This window comes from Lycium barbarum, chromosome 8, assembly GCF_019175385.1.
Source record: "Lycium barbarum isolate Lr01 chromosome 8, ASM1917538v2, whole genome shotgun sequence".
NCBI lineage: Eukaryota > Viridiplantae > Streptophyta > Magnoliopsida > Solanales > Solanaceae > Lycium > Lycium barbarum.
The window spans coordinates 112212606-112230569 of record NC_083344.1 but is presented as its reverse complement, the minus strand read 5'-3'; the positions used below and the strand labels follow the sequence as shown (position 1 = coordinate 112230569).

The window sequence follows — 17964 nt, the reverse complement described above, 5'->3', positions numbered from 1 at the left end:
TTAGGACTTCTACTCACAAAACTTCAAAAAAAAATCCAAGTAAATATATGTCCAAACACAACTTCAAGTTTCAACTTCAAAATCTATGACCAAATGGGAGCTTTTCATCGCACACTCATATTCAATATTTATATCAAATAAAAAGAGTATCTTGTATATAAATTTATTCTTATTTATAATTAAGTAATATATTATTGTTACTTTAATATATACTTATAATTAAATTATTTGATTTGTTATAAATACAAAGCTCATTTCTAAAATTCAAAATTGATAAACTCAATATATGTACAGTCTCTCCCCTCTGGTCTTACCCAAGCTAGGAAATGGAAATTTAACAACACAATTGAAGAGAAAAAAAATTGTACACTTATCAGTAAAAAAAATATTTCCTCTCTCCTTTTCTTTCCAGAATGTCCAAACACAGTGTTGCTCCAATTTATGCAGGCAGATATGGTCGGTGGACTAACGTCAGATGCTAATTTCAAAAAGGCTTTGGAATGTTCACATGTGACTATGGTAGATACGGCACTCAGTGCTTCAGGCCTCCTGGACATTGCAGAAGAAACTGAATGGGGCTAATATGACAAACAAAAATCAATAATTTGCTTTGAAATTGGTTCATGGATTATGCTTTTCCACATCTAATTGTGAGACATTGTTCGGAAAATCGACATTGTACCAGAAAAAGAATGAGAAATGCAAACGACTGAATTCTTTTTAACTTACTTAAGTTGATTGACAATGTAAATATTTTTGACATAGCAGTGCGATTTAATATTTTATAGCACGCTATTTTCATTATTTTCAAGTAATTAATTATATTTATTGCTGTTATGTCTAATTAATATTCTTCAAGTTTGAACTCTATATACCGATAGTATAAATTAGATTTTTACATTAGTCATTTAGAAGACAATTGTAAGTAACTCGATCTAATGGTACTATTTATTCGAGGTCACCAATCAACTAAGTCGTTGATTAATAACCTAAAATAATTGATAAATGACTCTCGTAACATGTTATAATACACTGATAGTGTAAAAAAATCAGTAAACGTACTATAATTAAATTTTACTTTTTAGTGACCTATAACTAAAAAATGATTTACATTATTAATGTATATATAAGTTAAAGGTAACTCCTTTTTTTCATTTTCTTTACTTCCTTAGTGGAGCTTGAATTATTAGGATGTTAGTACTAGAACTTCAGATATATGCAATCCAAATACTCAATGCTTAATGCATGTGAAAGCATTATCCCTATAACACACCAGATTATTGCCTCAGGGACTATGCCTCAAGAGATTTCCTCATGTTTGGCCTAACTATTAATGTGTTTTGGTTTGGGTCAAATCTTAAATTTCTACCAAATAAAGATAGACCAGATGTTTGGACCGACACGAATTTAGGCCTGGACCGACACGAATTTTGGAAAAGTGTTAGAATAAGAGTAAACTCATTATAAGCTAGTATTAAATAGTATCCAATCAAAATCTGAATTAGCAGTCCAAATAACAATGAACACTTTTGTGCTATCTACCCAAAAAAAAGATGTAAGGGGTTAATTTTTTTTTTTTTGTTTCCCACCCCAATTTTAGGTTATCATTTTGATACATGACTAATTTGAATTCACGTCGAAGAGTCCTATTTTTAGAGCAAAGCTAGCCTTGCTTCTTAAAATTTTTCATTCTTAGAATTTAAATTCGAAATTTCTAATAAAAAATAAAAGACATACTTATTATTCCACAAAAAAAGTAAGGCAGGTGTTAGTTTTTCATTGATTTCGTATTTAATGAAAAAGATCAAGTCCTCTGGTAGGTATCAGCTCAAGTAATAGTATTCCACGTCAATCTAATTTGTGACGTCTTTCGGCTTTCAAGCACTATGCTAGAATTTGATATCTTTAAAAAAAAGCAATTAAAGGGTCAAGAAATAGAAAAATAAGTTTAAGTTATAAATATTAATTGGGTAGTTGAGTGTTTATACTCTAATAAAGACCTTGATTAGTCGTCGTCGTAATCGACCAAGACTGGTCACTTCCCAAGTGACAGATCTTTAGCTTCCGTTTGGACATAAATTTTGGAAGCACATTTTGAAGATTTATTTTTAAATCTTTCTTTGGCCATAAAATTTGACAGATTTGGAAGGCAAATTTTCAAATTTCAAATTCTAGCTCTAATATGTTTTTGAGCCAAGATCTTTGTTTTGGCCTTTTCAAAACTTTTATATTTGTTAAAAAACTCCATCTATTTATGACCCAACTAATTTTATTCACTATGTTCCTCCATTAAAATTGTATCTACCCTATTTCTACAATTAAAGTAGTCTCTTCTATAAAGTGAACGAGCTAAGCTAGTTACTACCGTTGTTTTTTTTCGTGACGAATGAATTTTTATATTGTAATTTGAATTTTAGTAGCTAGCAAGTGTGTTATTAGCAATTGTTATTAAAATATCATGTTCTGCATAATTTGAGATTAACAAGTATGTATATTTTGCATGGTTGGTTAGTCTTGATAATTTTTAGAACTTATGGTTATAAGTAATGTTTCATGTTTTTCGAAACAAAAAATGAAATTTGTTTTGAAAAATTATAGCCAAACATAGTTTTAAAACTTGAAAAACTTTACCCAAATTAAGTTTTTTAAAATTATTTTGGAAATCTATAGCCAAACGCTAGCTAAATCTCTGGAATATTTGAACATCTAGTTTAGAAATTATCATCAGATAATCAGAAACGAAGTAAAAACAACTTGAGCAATACATATCGTCTCATTCTCTATTAGTATAGACTTGGATAAAGTAAGTTACCAATAATATTTGACAAATTCCAAAGAAGAAAAAGGAAAAGGAAAAGGAAAGGCTGGGACTGGGAGCACTATCTTTATGTTTTTTGCTTTTCAAAGTGCCTAAATTCTAACGTGGTTCGTGAAGAGTCCTACACGTAAGGACCAGACCTGACTTTATAGCTTGCGGCACCTCCCTAATTATGCACTATCATCAAAAAGCATTCAATTTAACCCCAACTACCAACTAATTCTCTCATTCCTCCATTGTCCATTTAGTCCAATTTTCCGCTCTATAAAAACCCAAAGGTCGCACTAGCTTTTGTACCCAACACTCAAGCAAATACATTTGTTGTACATCTTCCATACAGCTTCTCCACACTACTCTCTAGTATTTTATCTTTCTCAATTTTCGCAATAATGGAAATGGTCGGAAAGATTGCATGCTTTGTGGTTTTGTGCATGGTGGTGGTTGCACCCCATGCAGAGGCACTAACCTGTGGTCAGGTTCAGTCTGGCATGGCACCCTGCCTCCCTTATTTGCAGGGTCGCGGCCCTCTCGGAGGCTGTTGCGGTGGCATTAAAGGTCTGTTGGGTGCTGCCAAGACCCCAGCAGACCGCAAGACAGCATGCACTTGCCTGAAATCAGCTGCTAATGCTATTAAGGGCATTGATACAGGCAAAGCCGCTCGTCTTCCTGGCGCTTGTGGCGTTAACATCCCTTACAAGATCAGCCCCTCCACTGACTGTTCCAAGTACGGCATTTACCTTCATCTCTTTCTTGCTAGTACTAGTTTGAATTTATGATTAGATACGGTCAATGCAAATATATATGTATATATATATATATATATATATATATATATATATATATATATATATAATTGACCTGCAACAATTCTTTATAGTACTAAACATATGGTAATATGAAAAATAAAGTAATGCAATAAGTAACATATTATAACCGGTAGAATCACTGATAATGTAAAAATGTTATAAATGTATACGTTTTTTTGTTTTCTTTATTTTTGTTAATGTTGGTTTCATATGTCAATGCAGAGTCCAGTAAGGCTGATCATATTTTGGTGGTAGCACAATCATGAGGAGAAGAATAAGATGGTTATTAGGGTGTGATCCTGCTTATGTGGATCCATTTCTATATATGTTGTATCAGTCGTCGCTTTCTTTTGATTTTGTGTCTTTTCGGGTCATAGTTGAGTCTTGCCATGAAACTTCATGATTGGTTGTATTGCATTAATATCCTATCTTGATAATACATCTATCTTATTCAGTATATGTCTCTTCTTCGAGGATTCAATATATTCCCTCTCTCTGTTCTCTTTTTCTTTTTCCCTTTACAAACTTTTACCGATTGATATCGTCTAAAATATTTAGACAATCAGCCAGGCTATGCAAGTGCTTGCACTAAACTTAAGTTGGTAATCTTGAAGAAGAGGATAGTAACGACGTTGGAATTTGAGAAATTACACCTAATGAGATATTCTTAAACAGAACCGTGATATGTACAGCACAAGAGAAACTACCGATGAGTGAGCATATATAGTTGTCATAGATATCATAAATGTACAGGAAAAAAATAATCAAGTATAATAGAAATGATTGTAGACGGAAAAAAAAAAGAGGGAAATTTATGTGATGATATTCTATTAGCAAACCACAACAAAAGGGATCATCAAGGAAGGAGATAACATAATATATATATATATATATATATATATATATATATATATATATATATATATATATATATATATATATATATATATATATATGTCACAATCATTTAAACGCCATCGTTTGCGACGGCCAGTTGGAAAGACTATATATGTGTGTGTAATGTGTATGTAAAATTATTAAGTATATATACTTATCATATACAGTGGTTTAGCTAGTTCCATGAGTAAAATGATGAGTACTTTACAATATTATCTTATCACAAAATATTTAGGGCTCATTTGGTATGACGGATAAGCAAAAATAGTCTTGGGATAAAAAAATTAGCGCCGTTTTAATCCACGTTTAGTTGGAATAAAAACTCGGGATAACTAATTCTGGGATTAGTTATCCCGGGATTATAGTGTTTTTTAATCCTACATTGAGGGTGGAATAACAATCCTGAGATAACTAATACCGGTATTAGTTATTCCGAGATAACTTGTTTTCTATCCAAACAAGCCCTTATACTCTTTGTTTCCTAACTCATGTTATGGCTTTTGGGTCTAAGAAAGAGCTATTCAAATTTATTCTCAGCATGAGCGCCCTTAGACAATGGACAATAGTACAAAGTTCAGTTATCAAGGACAACAAGTACAGCAATGGCTCTTTTACACAACAAAGTATTTGTGTGCAGGAACTCTATTTATGTACTAATATTAACACGTTATAATCTGATTAACCTAAATATTAAAATGCTCAATAAACTTAGTTAGACCAATTTCAAGAAATAAGTTATCAAAATTGCAATTTGTTTGTTAATCATTAAAACTATAAGCATAAGTGACAAACAACTGTAGTCATTCTTTCGACAACTTATCAAAACAGGACAAAACCATCTCATGAATAATTTCAACAAATATCACGAAAAATCAGATTTCCCAAATTAAGAGTTGGAACATTATCTTTTACTTGAGCACATTTATCTCTCCTCTTCCTTCTTTTGGCATCACCTGAAAACATCACAAGTTAGCGACTAAACTGTCAAGTATTACTTTTTCGGTTTAAAATAAGTGTCCACTTAGTCTTTTTCATTTTGGTTTAAAATAAATGTTTACTTACAAAATCAAGAAGGAATTAACTTTACCTTTCCAGATTTGCTCTTATTTACTTAAGGCAATAAATAAGCAAGAGTCTTATTAATTAAGGGTAGTTTATTCAAAATACCTAGAAATTAATGTTTTCCTAAGGGGTGTGAAAAATACTAAGTGGACACTTATTTTGAACCGGGAAGTAATACTGTAAAACTAATAATGATATTAGCTATCCAAGATCAAATGCAACATTCCAACAAGAATTTTATTTGCTTGTGAGTCCATGTATCACCCTTAGTAAGTAGAACACTACTCCCCTAGTAATTTGAACACTGCTCAGCCATTAATTTCCTTACTATAAGATCAGATTGCAATTAACTTTCTCTTGCAGAGTTAGGAGTTACAACGTGTTTGTATCTAAATGAATGACAATTTATATAATATTGAGCATGTTTGCCTAATGTCGAACATGTTGGCAAATTATTTGATTATTTATTTATTATTTTTTTAAAAGTAAGCCACCTTCCTGGTGGGGGGTTAGGCCAATTAATGTTATCGAGAAGATCCCTGCACTTCTTGACGATTGAATTAAGTTGCCATGGAACCTCGAAGACATCCTTTATGCTTGATAATGGGACCGTAGAGTCTGTTTCCGGTTGCAAGGAAGTTATGTCATTGAGAATACACCACTGGATGCCAAATAACATAGCTTTGCCTTCAGCTATGCTAGCAGATCCTCTTCCCAGATGAACAGATAATGCCATGACCATTTTACGATGGTCATGGCATTATCTTATGATGCCTCCTCTTCCACAAATTCCATTTCTGAAACTACCATCACTGTTGAGTTTAAAGTGATTGGCAGAAGGCCTGCACCATAAAAACACTTTTACACACTTTATTCCTCATGTATTTATCATTCAAACTCAAAATCGCATCCCAAGGAAGATCATTTTTAAACATTAGATAATGGATTTTGACTATAAGCAAAATTGTTTGAGAAATTTGATATAGGATCTTAGGAAGGTATGGTCTATGATTACCATATTTGCTATTGCACCTCACCTTCCAAAGTTCCCAGATAATAATAATAGGTGAAATAATGAGAATAAAGTATATAACGGGGTTAAATGCCTTGGTGTTCCTCCAGCTATCAAACACAGTTGGAATAGACACCATAGGGCCTAATGCCAAAAGAGATAGCAAAGTGTTTCCAAACAGAAGAGGCATCATAACTTTGGAAAAAAATATGATCAATATTTTCAGGTTGGGACACCCTACAACAAGTGAAATTGGGAGAAGCAGGGAGCTTAAACCTTGAAATGACAATATCATTAGAAGGGATTTTAAAGGTTTGTTACTATTGAAATAATTCTCTAGGACAGTGCAACTCAAGCTCAGCGATATCTGCTCATAAATAAACAATCTTACTATTTCTTTTCCCGTTATTTTCCAACAACATTTTCCGTTAATTTGCAACTGAACTCGGGCTTCAACTAGTTTATGCTAATGATGTCCATACGATCTGGTATTTTAAAGCTCATATGTACAACTTTGAAAGAATGAAAATGTAGAGATGAACTTAGGATTGTTTACCCTGAATTTGGATAATCAATTAAACTTGTAAATGGGTATAGGATATGTGTTCGGATCTCGACGTATATTTGATAGAGAAAACAAGTGCATGAACGTTTTGTAATAAAGCGGCTAATAATAGCGATTTGCTGTGGATATGAACGTTTATAAGTAATATGAAATACTTGATGGAAAAAATGCAATAAAGATAAAAACAACAGATATCGGCCGAATCAGATATTTTGAGAGATGTTATATATATTTGCTATTACAAATGTTCTTGAAAGTGAAGAAGCCAACCTCTACAAAGGAGAGGGATGGGCTCTATTTATAGTGTTGCCTCTATGGGCCTCATACCATACAAATTATTAGAATAATAATAATAAGGACAGCTCTGAACGAATTTGGTGGGATAAGGTTGGCCGTACGGTCTGACACGCGCATGGTTGGTGGTTGACCATGGCCGGACGTTACTGACGTGTGGCTCGTGTGCAACGGCTGTACCGGACCAACGGCACGGATACTCGGGGTAACGACCTCGAGCGACTCGGTGATGAAGGAACCAGACCAAATGATCATCCCGATCAACTCCGGACAGGCGTTCCTCCGGTTCAGAACGAAAGTCTTCATGTATGTTCTTGCCCCTTCTTCCTCCGGTTTCTTGTTTCACCGGTTTGACTCACATCCGATTTTTACCGTATACAGATAGTCCCCACACTTCTCGGATCACCGATCTTTCGGAGTAACGGGAAGTGGATGAATCACGAAATCGGTGACCCCACTGGCTCGTTGTTATCTTTTCATTTTGGCGGGAACGGTTGCGTCACGTTCCCCCTTTATCGGCCACGAGTCTTATCCCGAATGGCCGGTTCTGACAACCGCCGCATGCACGTCGTTTCAAGTCATTCCACATTAATTACGGGGCACGTGGCTCTCCCTGGTTGGCTGGGGAATCGTAACCGCCCAAATCCCATAATTATAAAACGTCCACTAACCCTTCATTCTTCCATTTGAACACCCTTTAAATCTCCAACTTCTTTCTCCTTTGCCTTGAACTTTTGCACTTCGTTTCTTCTTCTTCATCACATCTGCTCTCCTTCTGTACCAAGTTTGCTATTAATTCATTGCCTATTCTACGCAAAAAAAGGGAACAACTCTACTCCTTTCCTCATACTGATCTGCTGTTGTTCATCGTTGATCTTCGTCTTTTGACTTATCCTACATTATCTGTTCCTTTTTGCCCTTTGTTTTCTTTAGTCCTTCTTTCAAATCTACTCATCATCTTCTTCTTTTCATATCCTCAAAATGTCTGAAACCACTTCTCATGACGTTCCCTCGGTTTCATCCCCAGGAACCGAGGCCGCATCCCCAGCTAAATCGAAGAGCACCTTCGAACCCGCGGCCTCAGACATTATACCGGCCAGACCCAACTTCAACAAAGATCTTGAGGTCGAAAAGCCTTCTTCGGTGTCAGACAGGGGATACGATGTGAGGCGATACCCCTCATCTATTACTGAGGAGAGGCTTGATATAGTCCGGGCTGATTGCGGGTGGGACACCCGCCCGGTACGGGTCTTTTCTCCCGGACCAGACGAATCAATCACCGACCACCGGGAAGGTTTCTTGTACGTGTATACTTACCCTTTCACTCTCAAGCTCGACCTCCCGGTTGATCCGGTCATCCTGGACATGTGCCGGACCTACGGCGTGACCCTGGCACAGATTGGTCCAATCGTTTGGAGGGTCGTAGCACGCCTTCGGCTGTTGTCCAACAATTTCGAGAAGGAGTTCACGCTGGCCCACCTGATACGTTTATACTCCCCAAGGATTTTCCGGGGTGGCGTAATAAAACTTGCCAAGCGCAGCCGGAATCCATTTTTCTCAAAAATGGACGAAGACAGAGACCGGGGATGGTTGGAGCGATATGTCCGGGTGAAGACCGATGACATCATTCCAGCCGATTACATGCCTTTCCTGGAGAAGTGGAATAACAAGCGTAAGTCCGAAACCTTGAGTAATTTCTTTAGCATGCTTTGTCAAATTTTGATTCCGCTTTCTCATTGTTTTTTCCTTACTTTTATCAGCCAATGGGTACGTTCCTCCGGTCATTTGCAATCTAAGCGAATGGGTCACAGTACTCCTCTGCCAGCATCCTCATGACAACCGGACATGGGCCCACCTGTCATGTGGTCGATGGGTCGCCCAGAATCACGGTAGCACTCTACTTCTACTAGTGTTTACTGCATCTTTTACTATTTGTTTCACCTTTCGACCTTCGCTAATATCTTCGCTTTTCAGGTTTGCCCAAGGGCTCGGTAGCCCCCAAACCGGAGTCGACAGCTGAACCCACAACATCGGCATCCGAGTTTGATACAGCGGGTGCATCTCGTGCCCTTGCGGCTGCTACTGCTGCCAAAAGAAAAAAGCCCTCAGATCAAGGGCAACAGTCGAAGAAGAAAAGGGCGAGAAACATTACTCGGACCTTACGGGACGAAACAGAGCCCGACATTATAGTTCGGAGAGTCGATGCCGATCCTTCCGTGGCCTCGATCCCAGAGGAGTCTGTCGCCGTTGCACCTCTTCCTTCCGCCGGTGAAGGACTTTTAGTTCCGGCTTTGCACATAGGTGCGGAAGAAATCCTTTCCCCAACTCCTTTAAGGTCGATTGATTTCGTCGACATTTCAGGTGAAACTTCCTCCGAGGAGATTCCCCTTCAAAGGATAAGAAGGCCCCGGGAGGTGGCCGATGCTGTGACCGGCCAAAGGACCGAGCCGATCCCGGAAGTCGAAATCCCTACTGATATGCATCTGACGCCCGAGCATGAGCCAGCCGCTACCACGCGGCCCCCGAGCTTTGCTGAAGATACCGATGTTGTTCCAAGTTCTTCGAGCCCGGCTCCAAGGCCTGACGAATTTAAGGATATGTTCTCGGGCACTCCTCCTGCAACCGGCGAAGCCGCAGGATTCGGACATCTTACGATCCCTCGGGCCACAAGATCGGCCAGCCGGACCTCCGAATTTGGGACCAGGGATGGCTTAGTGCATGTCTTTCCGGCCCCGAACGTGGAGCCGAGGAGGACAAGATCGGCTGTGGTTACTGTCCCCGAGGACTGCAGCTTTCTTTCCCGCCCGGTGGGTGTGGCCAGCTATCTGAGGCCTCTTGTCTCGGATTCGGACAAGCGGAAGATGACCGGGGTCTCTTGGCAGTGCCTTATCAATGATAGTATGCACGCGGCCAACCGGGTAAGATTCTTGACCGTCCTTGTATAACTTTGCCGATAACCTTAGCCTTGCTTCGTTAAATTTTGCCGATAACTTTAAACTTGCTTCATTTTGCAGAGTGTGGTGCTCGCCAACAAAGCCTTCATTCGTGCCCAGCAAGAGATAGACAATCATAAGGGCCAATTGGATGCCCAAGGCCGTGAAACGGAGAAATATCTGCACCTTCTTCGGGAGAAGGAGGAGGAGTTGAACCGGGCGGTCGCCCTTTCCAACCTTCAGCCCGAGCTTGATGCGGCAACGGCCGAAAACAACCAGTTGAAAAGCGAGCTGGCCGCAATGACCGAATATAATCAGAGTCTCGAAGCTGACAAAATCGGCCTGACCCGGGACAACGCTCAAATATCCTCGAGGCTTGGTGGCCTCGAAACCACATTCTCCCAACTCCGGGGGGAGCTGGATCTGGTGAAGTCCGATGCTGCAGGCTTGTCTTAGAGGAATCGGCTGCTCAAATCGGAGAGCGCCCGATACAAGGAGCTTGCGAGGGTTTTTGAAAAGAAGGCGGAGACGAGGGCCCGGATGTGTGATGATCTGAAGACCGAGCTTAAGGAGACGGTCCATGCCAACGATGCTCTCAAGACCGAGTTGGAGTCGGCCGTCCAAATGCAAAACGTTGTTAGAGAGGCTCGGGATGCTCTTGAGGCAAAGCTAGCCCAGGCCGAGGCCGAATTGGATGAAGCTAGCTCAGGTTACTATTGTTGCTCAGCACGAGAAATGGAAATCTCGGAGGATCACTCTTGAGCAAGTCGAGCATGGCTTTTCTGATTTTCCGGCCCTTATTTTCGAGGCCAAGAGAATCGAGGGAGAGGCTAAGGTTGCCCTCGGTTCTGACTTCGATGATTCTGAGCGGACGGTGTCCGAACATTCCGGCTCAAGCCATTCCGGGTAGTTTAGGGCCTGTATTTGGCTTTTATCTCTTTATTTTTTGCCTTCGTAGGACTTTGGTTTTTCTTTTGATGTAAAAAACATCCGTTGTATAAATGAAAAGTGCATCTTCCTTGCTTTCTCGTTTGAGTGTTTGTCCATTACTTTTGCCAGAAGTGTCGGTCTGTTTTGCGGCAAGCTGACTCGTAGTCGTTAATTCATTGTGCCCGTAAGACTTACCCGATGTTTCGTGGATTCAGATGTCTCCGAGACACGCTAGGCATTTCCTTAGGGCCGGTATTTTTCGGCAATACTTTTGGGGCGAGCGTCTTTCGGCCTTGGCTAAATTTTGCCATAACAGTCCCCGTTTGGGGAAGTTTATCAAATTTTGGCTCGGATCATTGCGACCTCGTTGCCTTAGTCGAATTTTTCGATGATTTTTGCTCGGCTCGTTACGACCTTGTTGCCTTTGTCGAATTTCGATCACAGTACCCGGTATAGGGTATGTGAATGAGGCAGTGTCGAAATACGACGGTTATCATCGGGGTAAAGTACATTTAACAGAAAAACACCTGACATTTTGTTATCCCAACTTTTGATAACTTTGTGTTTGCAAAATGTTTGTACATATGAGAATTTTAATTCCTTCTTCCTTTGCCGTAGCAAATATAAAATGGGACACTATTCGTTATGATCGTTTGATCCTTACATCGAAGGCTATGGCCGATGGTCGGGCCTTAGTTTTGCCGTAGCAAATGCTACATGGGGCACGATTCATTATTGATCGTTTGACCCTTACATTGAAGACTATGGCCGGCGGTCGGGCCTTTGTTTTGCCGTAGCAAGTTTTGAGTTTCTCCGTTTTCCCTGACCGGGGTCTCCTCGATTGTGGGTACGGTAATGTATTCCCCTAGCACTTATCCGAGCCGCGGGATCGGGTGAGTGCTATTAAGTCCCCAATCGGAGGGTGTGGCCTCGAATTTCCGGGTGCTGGTCCCTTATCTTTGTCGAGTAACACGTTGTACTTGTTGCTTCATTAAAAACCTTGTCGGAAAACCCATTTTGGGACAAAACCGTACTAAGGAAAAGAGTGCAACACGTGTTTTCAGGCCTAAACTCTAATTTTTATCCCGCTCTTGACTTCCTGCAAAAGAGACGGGTTAGTAGGAAAGCACGGGGAGCTCATACCTTAGCAGTAATATCTTTTCAGATGAGCCACATTCTAGTTATTACGCAATCGTTGCCCGTCCATGGACTCCAACAAGTACGACCCTTTGCCCCGTAATCCCGGTTACCTTATACGGGCCTTCCCAGTTCGGACCCAACTTTCCCTCGTTGGGATTCCTGGTGTGCAGGGTAACTTTTCGAAGCACCAAGTCCCCGACTTGGAAGTGTCGAAAATTGGCTCTTCGGTTGTAGTATCTTTCCATTCTCTGTTCTGGGCTGCAATACAGACCAACGCGTTTTCGCGTAGTTCATCTGTAAGGTCGAGTTTCACGGCCATGGCCTCCTCGTTTGATTCCTCGGTGGTATACTTGAACCGGAGGGTCGGTTCGCCAACTTCCACAAGGATAAGGGCCTCGGCCCCGTAAACCAATGAGAATGGGGTTTCCCCGTGCTCGATTTGGATGTGGTTCTGTAAGCCCACAGCACCTCCGGTAATATTTCCCTCCAGTGATGCTTTGATGTTTCAAGTCTTTTCCTCAAATTTTGAATTATGGTTTTGTTCGTAGATTCCGCCTGTCCGTTTGCACACGGGTGATACGGGGTTGATACGATTTTCTTGATCTTCAATCCCTCGAGGAAATCATTGACCTTGCCACCTACGAACTGAGGACCATTATCATATGTTATCTCGGCGGGGATGCCGAAACGGCAGATGATGTGATCCCATATGAAGTCGATGACTTCCTTTTCCCTGATTTTTTCAAAGGCTTGCGCTTCAACCCACTTAGAGAAATAGTCAGGCATAAACAAAATGAAACGGGCCTTACCTGGTGCCCATGGTAATGGACCCACGATGTCCATTCCCCACTTCATGAAAGGCCAGGGTGAGACCACCGAATGCAGTAGCTCTCCGGGCTGGTGAATTATCGGGAATTGTTTCTGACACCCGTCACATTTTCAGACGAAATTTTTCGAGTCCTCGTCCATCCGGTTCCAGTAATAACCGGCCCTGATGATCTTTCGTACCAGAGCCTCGACACCGGAATGGTTACCATAAGTTCCTTCGTGTACCTCTCTCATCACATATTCCGTTTCACCGGGGCCCAAACATTTAGCCAGGGGGCCGAGGAAAGATCGTCGATACAATTGACCATCTACCAAGCAAAAACGGGCAGCCTTGGTCCTTAGTGACCGTGATTCCTTTGGGTCATTTGGGAGCTTACCATCACGCAAGTAGTCAATGTACCTGTTGCGCCAATCCCAAGTTAAACCCATTGTGTTTATCTCGGCGTGTTCGTTTTCTATGGTCGTGTTTGACAGGTGCACCGTTGCCCCGGGGTTGATTTCCTCCCCATCGACCGAGGATCCCAAATTTGCTAATGTATCGGCCTCGCTGTTCTGCTCCCTCGGTATGTGCTGCATGGTCCATTCTTTAAATTGATGAAGTACCACTTGGGTTTTCTCGAGGTACCTCTGCATCCGTTCGTCCTTGACCTCGAAGACGCCGTTCACCTGGTTTGCGACCAAAAGCGAATCGCACTGTGCTTTGACGATTTCGGCTCTCATACTTCGAGCCAACTCCAAACCTGCAATCATAGCCTCAAACTCAGCTTTGTTGTTAGTCAATTTAGCAGTTCTAATGGACTGTCGAATGACATCCCCGACCGGGGTCCTAAGGACGATCTCTAGCGCGGAACCTTTAAGGTTCGAGGCTCCATTCGTTTGTAGAGACCAAATGCCCGGGACCTTTCCCGAGCTCAGCAGAAGCTCTTTCTCGACCTCGGGGACCATAGCCGGGGCAAAGTTTGCCACGAAGTCGGCCAAGATCTGGGACTTGATGGTCGTTCGAGGTTTGTAGTCGATATTATAGCCGCTAATTTCTACAGCCCATTTCGTTAATCTGCCCGATAATTCCGGTTTATGCATGATATTTTTAAGAGGGTAAGTAGTTACTACACATATTAGGTGGCACAGAAAATAAGGCTTGAGCTTTCTGGAAGCGCTTACCAGTGCTAATGCCAATTTTTCCAAATGGGGATAACGGGTCTTCGCATTCCCCAAAGTTCTACTCACGTAATAGATGGGGAATTATGTACCTGATTCTTCTCGGACCAAGACGCCGCTCACCGCTATCTCGGAGACAGCAAGGTAGAGAAAGAGCGGCTCGTCCGCCTTCGGTGTGTGCAGTAACGAGGGGCTAGACAAGTACCTCTTCAATTCCCGTAGAGCTTCTTGGCACTCCGGTGTCCAAACGAAGTCATTTTTATTTCTCAGTAAGGAGAAGAAACGATGGCTCTTGTCCGAGGACCTCGATATGAAGCGACTCAACGCCGCTATCCTTCCGGTGAGCCTCTGTACTCCTTTGACGTTATTCACTACCTCGATACCCTCGATGGCCTTGATTTTGTTCGGGTTGATTTCAATACCCCGGTTTGACACCATGAAACCCAAAAATTTACCGGACCGAACACCGAAGGCACACTTTTCCGGGTTAAGCTTCATGTTATACTTGCGGAGTACGTCGAAGGTTTCCTGCAAATGCTTAAAATGGTCTTCTGTTTCCAGGGACTTAACAACCATATCGTCAATGTAAACTTCTATTGTTTTTCCTATTTGTTCTTCGAACATCTCATTAACTAGGCATTGGTAAGTTGCACCGGTATTTTTAGGCCAAAAGGCATCACATTATAGCAGTAAGTCCCGTACCGGGTGATGAAGGATGTTTTCTCTTGATCCCCCGGGTGCATCCGAATTTGGTTATACCCGGAGTAAGCATCGAGAAAACTTAACATCTCATGTCCGGCCGTCGCATCGATCATTCTATCGATGTGAGGCAACGGAAACGAGTCCTTCGGGCATGCTTTGTTTAAATCCTTGTAATCGACACACATTCGAAATTTATTACCTTTTTTGGGCACCACTACCACATTAGCAAGCCAATCCGGGTATTTCACCTCCCGGATAGAACCTATTTTTAAAATCTTTGTTACCTCGTCTTTTACGAAGGCGTGTTTTGCCTCTGCCATGGGCCTTCTTTTTTTCTTCACCGGGGAGAACTTCCCGTCCAAGATGAGCTTGTGAGTTTCCACTTCTGGTGATATACCTGTCATATCTATATGCGACCATGCGAAGCAATCGGCGTTAGCTCGAAGAAATTCAATTAACTTGTTCCTGAGCTCCGGGGTAAGCCCCGTGCCCAGGTATACCTTTCTGTCCGGTAGGTACTCGAACAGGATGATCTGCTGCAGCTCCTCTACAGTCGACTTGCTTGCATCCGAGTCATCCGGCATGACGAACGATCTGGGCACCTCGAAATCATCCTCTTCATGCACTGGATTCGACCCGGTGTACTTTGATTGCTATTGGGCGCACTCTCCTCCGGTTACACCCTTTTCCTTCTGAACCGATTTTATGGGCCGAGGCACCGTTTCCTCTACTGCGAACATATCCCTTGCAGCGGGATGTTCGCCTCGGATGGTGTTTACCCCTTCCGGGGTGGGGAATTTCAGCAACTGATGCAGCGTTGAGGGCACGACCCTCATACTATGTATCCAGGGTCTGCCCAGTAATGCATTATACTTCATGTCCCCTTCGATCACGTAGAACACCGTTTGTTGAATGGTGCTATCGACGTTTACAGGCAATGAGATCTCCCCTTTTGTGGTTTCGCTTGCCATATTGAACCCGCTGAGTACCCGGGTTACTGGTACGATCTGATCTAGCAGCCCTAGCTGTTCGACCACTCTCCACCGGATGATGTTGGCCGAGCTACCTGGGTCAATCAAAATACGTTTAACCTTAGTTTTAAGGATAAGTATAGAAATTACCAACGCATCATTGTGCGGTTGAATGATGCCCTCTGCATCCTTGTCATCGAAGGAGATAGAGCCCCCGGATAAGTGATCTCGGGTGCACTTTTCTCGAACAATAGAAATCCTGGTCCGTTTCATTACCGACCCCCGAGGGGCATCGACACCCCAACTATCATGTTGATTGTATGCTGGGGTTCCACCGGCTTGGCCCTTCGATGCGCTTCCCTTTCCTTGTAATGACTTTTGGCTCGTTCACTCAGCAGATCTCGGAGATGACCGTTCTTTAGTAACCGGGATACCTCTTCTCTCAACTGGCGACAGTCCTCGGTCCTGTGACCATGGGTTCCGTGGTATTCACACACCATGCTCGGGTCCCGTTGGCCCGGGTCTGACCTTAGAGGTCTTGGCCATCTTACATCCGGAACACGACCAATGGCCGAGACTAGGCCTGACGTACTGACGTTGAAGTTGTATTCTGATATCTTTGGTAAGTCCTTGGTGCCGGTAGAGCTTCCGGTATCGCTCCTGAATGAGAGACCCCGACTGTTCGATGGGCGCTCGACCCGTTTGTTTCCCCGACCGGAGAAATGGCTTGGGCTATCCCTCGATTTCTCCGTCCTAAAACTCGGCTTCTCAGAATGGGAATATGGCCGATATCTTTCCTTTGATGATTCGGTCTTCATTTCGTAGCCTCTCTTTGGTTTCTCAAAATTCCTGCTCGTATTAACCGGCCCCGGGGGAAGCTCGAATTGATCATTTTCCACCCGAATCTTCGACTCGTATCTGTTGTAGACATCAGCCCATGTCACGGCCTCGTACTCCAGCAAGCTCTCTTTTAACTTGAACGAAGCCGTCGAGCTTCGAACATCGAGCCCCTTTGTGAAAGCCTGTGCGGCCCATTCTTCGGGGACCGGAGGGAGCTCCATTCGTTCTCTTTGGAACCGGTTGACAAATTCTCGAAGTAACTCGTCGTCCCTTTGGGCTATACGGAAAATGTCCGCTTTTCGGGCCTGCACCTTTTTGGCACCAGCATGAGCTTTTAAGAAGGCATCGGCGAGTATTTCGAAAGAAGTGATCGAATGCTCGGGCAGATGATCGTACCACGTCAATGCTCCCTTTGACAGAGTCTCTCCAAATGTTTTCAACAACACTGACTCAATTTCATCTTCCTCCATATCATTGCCTTTTATGGCACAAGTGTATGAGGTCACGTGCTCGTGCGGGTCCGTTGTGCCGTCATATTTCTGTATATCCGGCATTTTAAACCTCTTTGGGATCGGTTTCGGAGCCGCACTCGGAGGGAAAGGCCTTTGGATGTACCTTTTCGAGTTCGGCCCCTTCAGCAAAGGCGGAGCCCCCGGGATTTGGTCCACTCGAGAATTGTATGTTTCGACCCTTTTTTCGGTGGAGTCTACCCGTTTTGCCAAAGTTTCGAGCATCTTCAGAATCTCGGTGGAAGAACCAGCTCCAGAGCCGTTGCTCTCAACCACTCGTGCCTCATCCCTTCTGGTTTCGGCAGCACCCTTTGTCCTCTTCGGCTCTGTTCCATCTTTTCCGCTTTGCAACTGGGCAATCGCGAGTCCTTGCTCGGCTATTGCCGCTCTTTGTTCCTGTAGCATTTCAAAAATTAAACGTAAGTTAACATTGTCATTTGGTGCATCCGGTTCTTTCCGGCCCTGTGTCCGGGACAAAGTAACAGAATTGTGAGTATTT

At 42.3% G+C, this 17964-nt stretch overlaps 1 protein-coding gene across 1 annotated transcript; it reads left to right on the top strand.

The window, feature by feature from the left end:
- Nucleotides 1–3105: 3105 nt before the first annotated feature.
- Nucleotides 3106–4081, top strand: LOC132606743 (non-specific lipid-transfer protein 2-like). Its single transcript, XM_060320366.1, has 2 exons — nucleotides 3106–3542; nucleotides 3847–4081. The coding sequence occupies exons 1-2, from the start codon at nucleotides 3208–3210 to the stop codon at nucleotides 3854–3856; spliced, it is 345 nt and encodes a 114-aa protein (XP_060176349.1). The 5' UTR covers nucleotides 3106–3207; the 3' UTR covers nucleotides 3857–4081.
- The last annotated feature ends 13883 nt before the right edge of the window (nucleotides 4082–17964 follow it).

Excerpts from the sequence above, each read along its gene's own strand:
- LOC132606743 (XM_060320366.1), top strand. The coding sequence starts at position 3,208 with ATGGAAATGGTCGGAAAGATTGCATGCTTTGTGGTTTTGTGCATGGTG.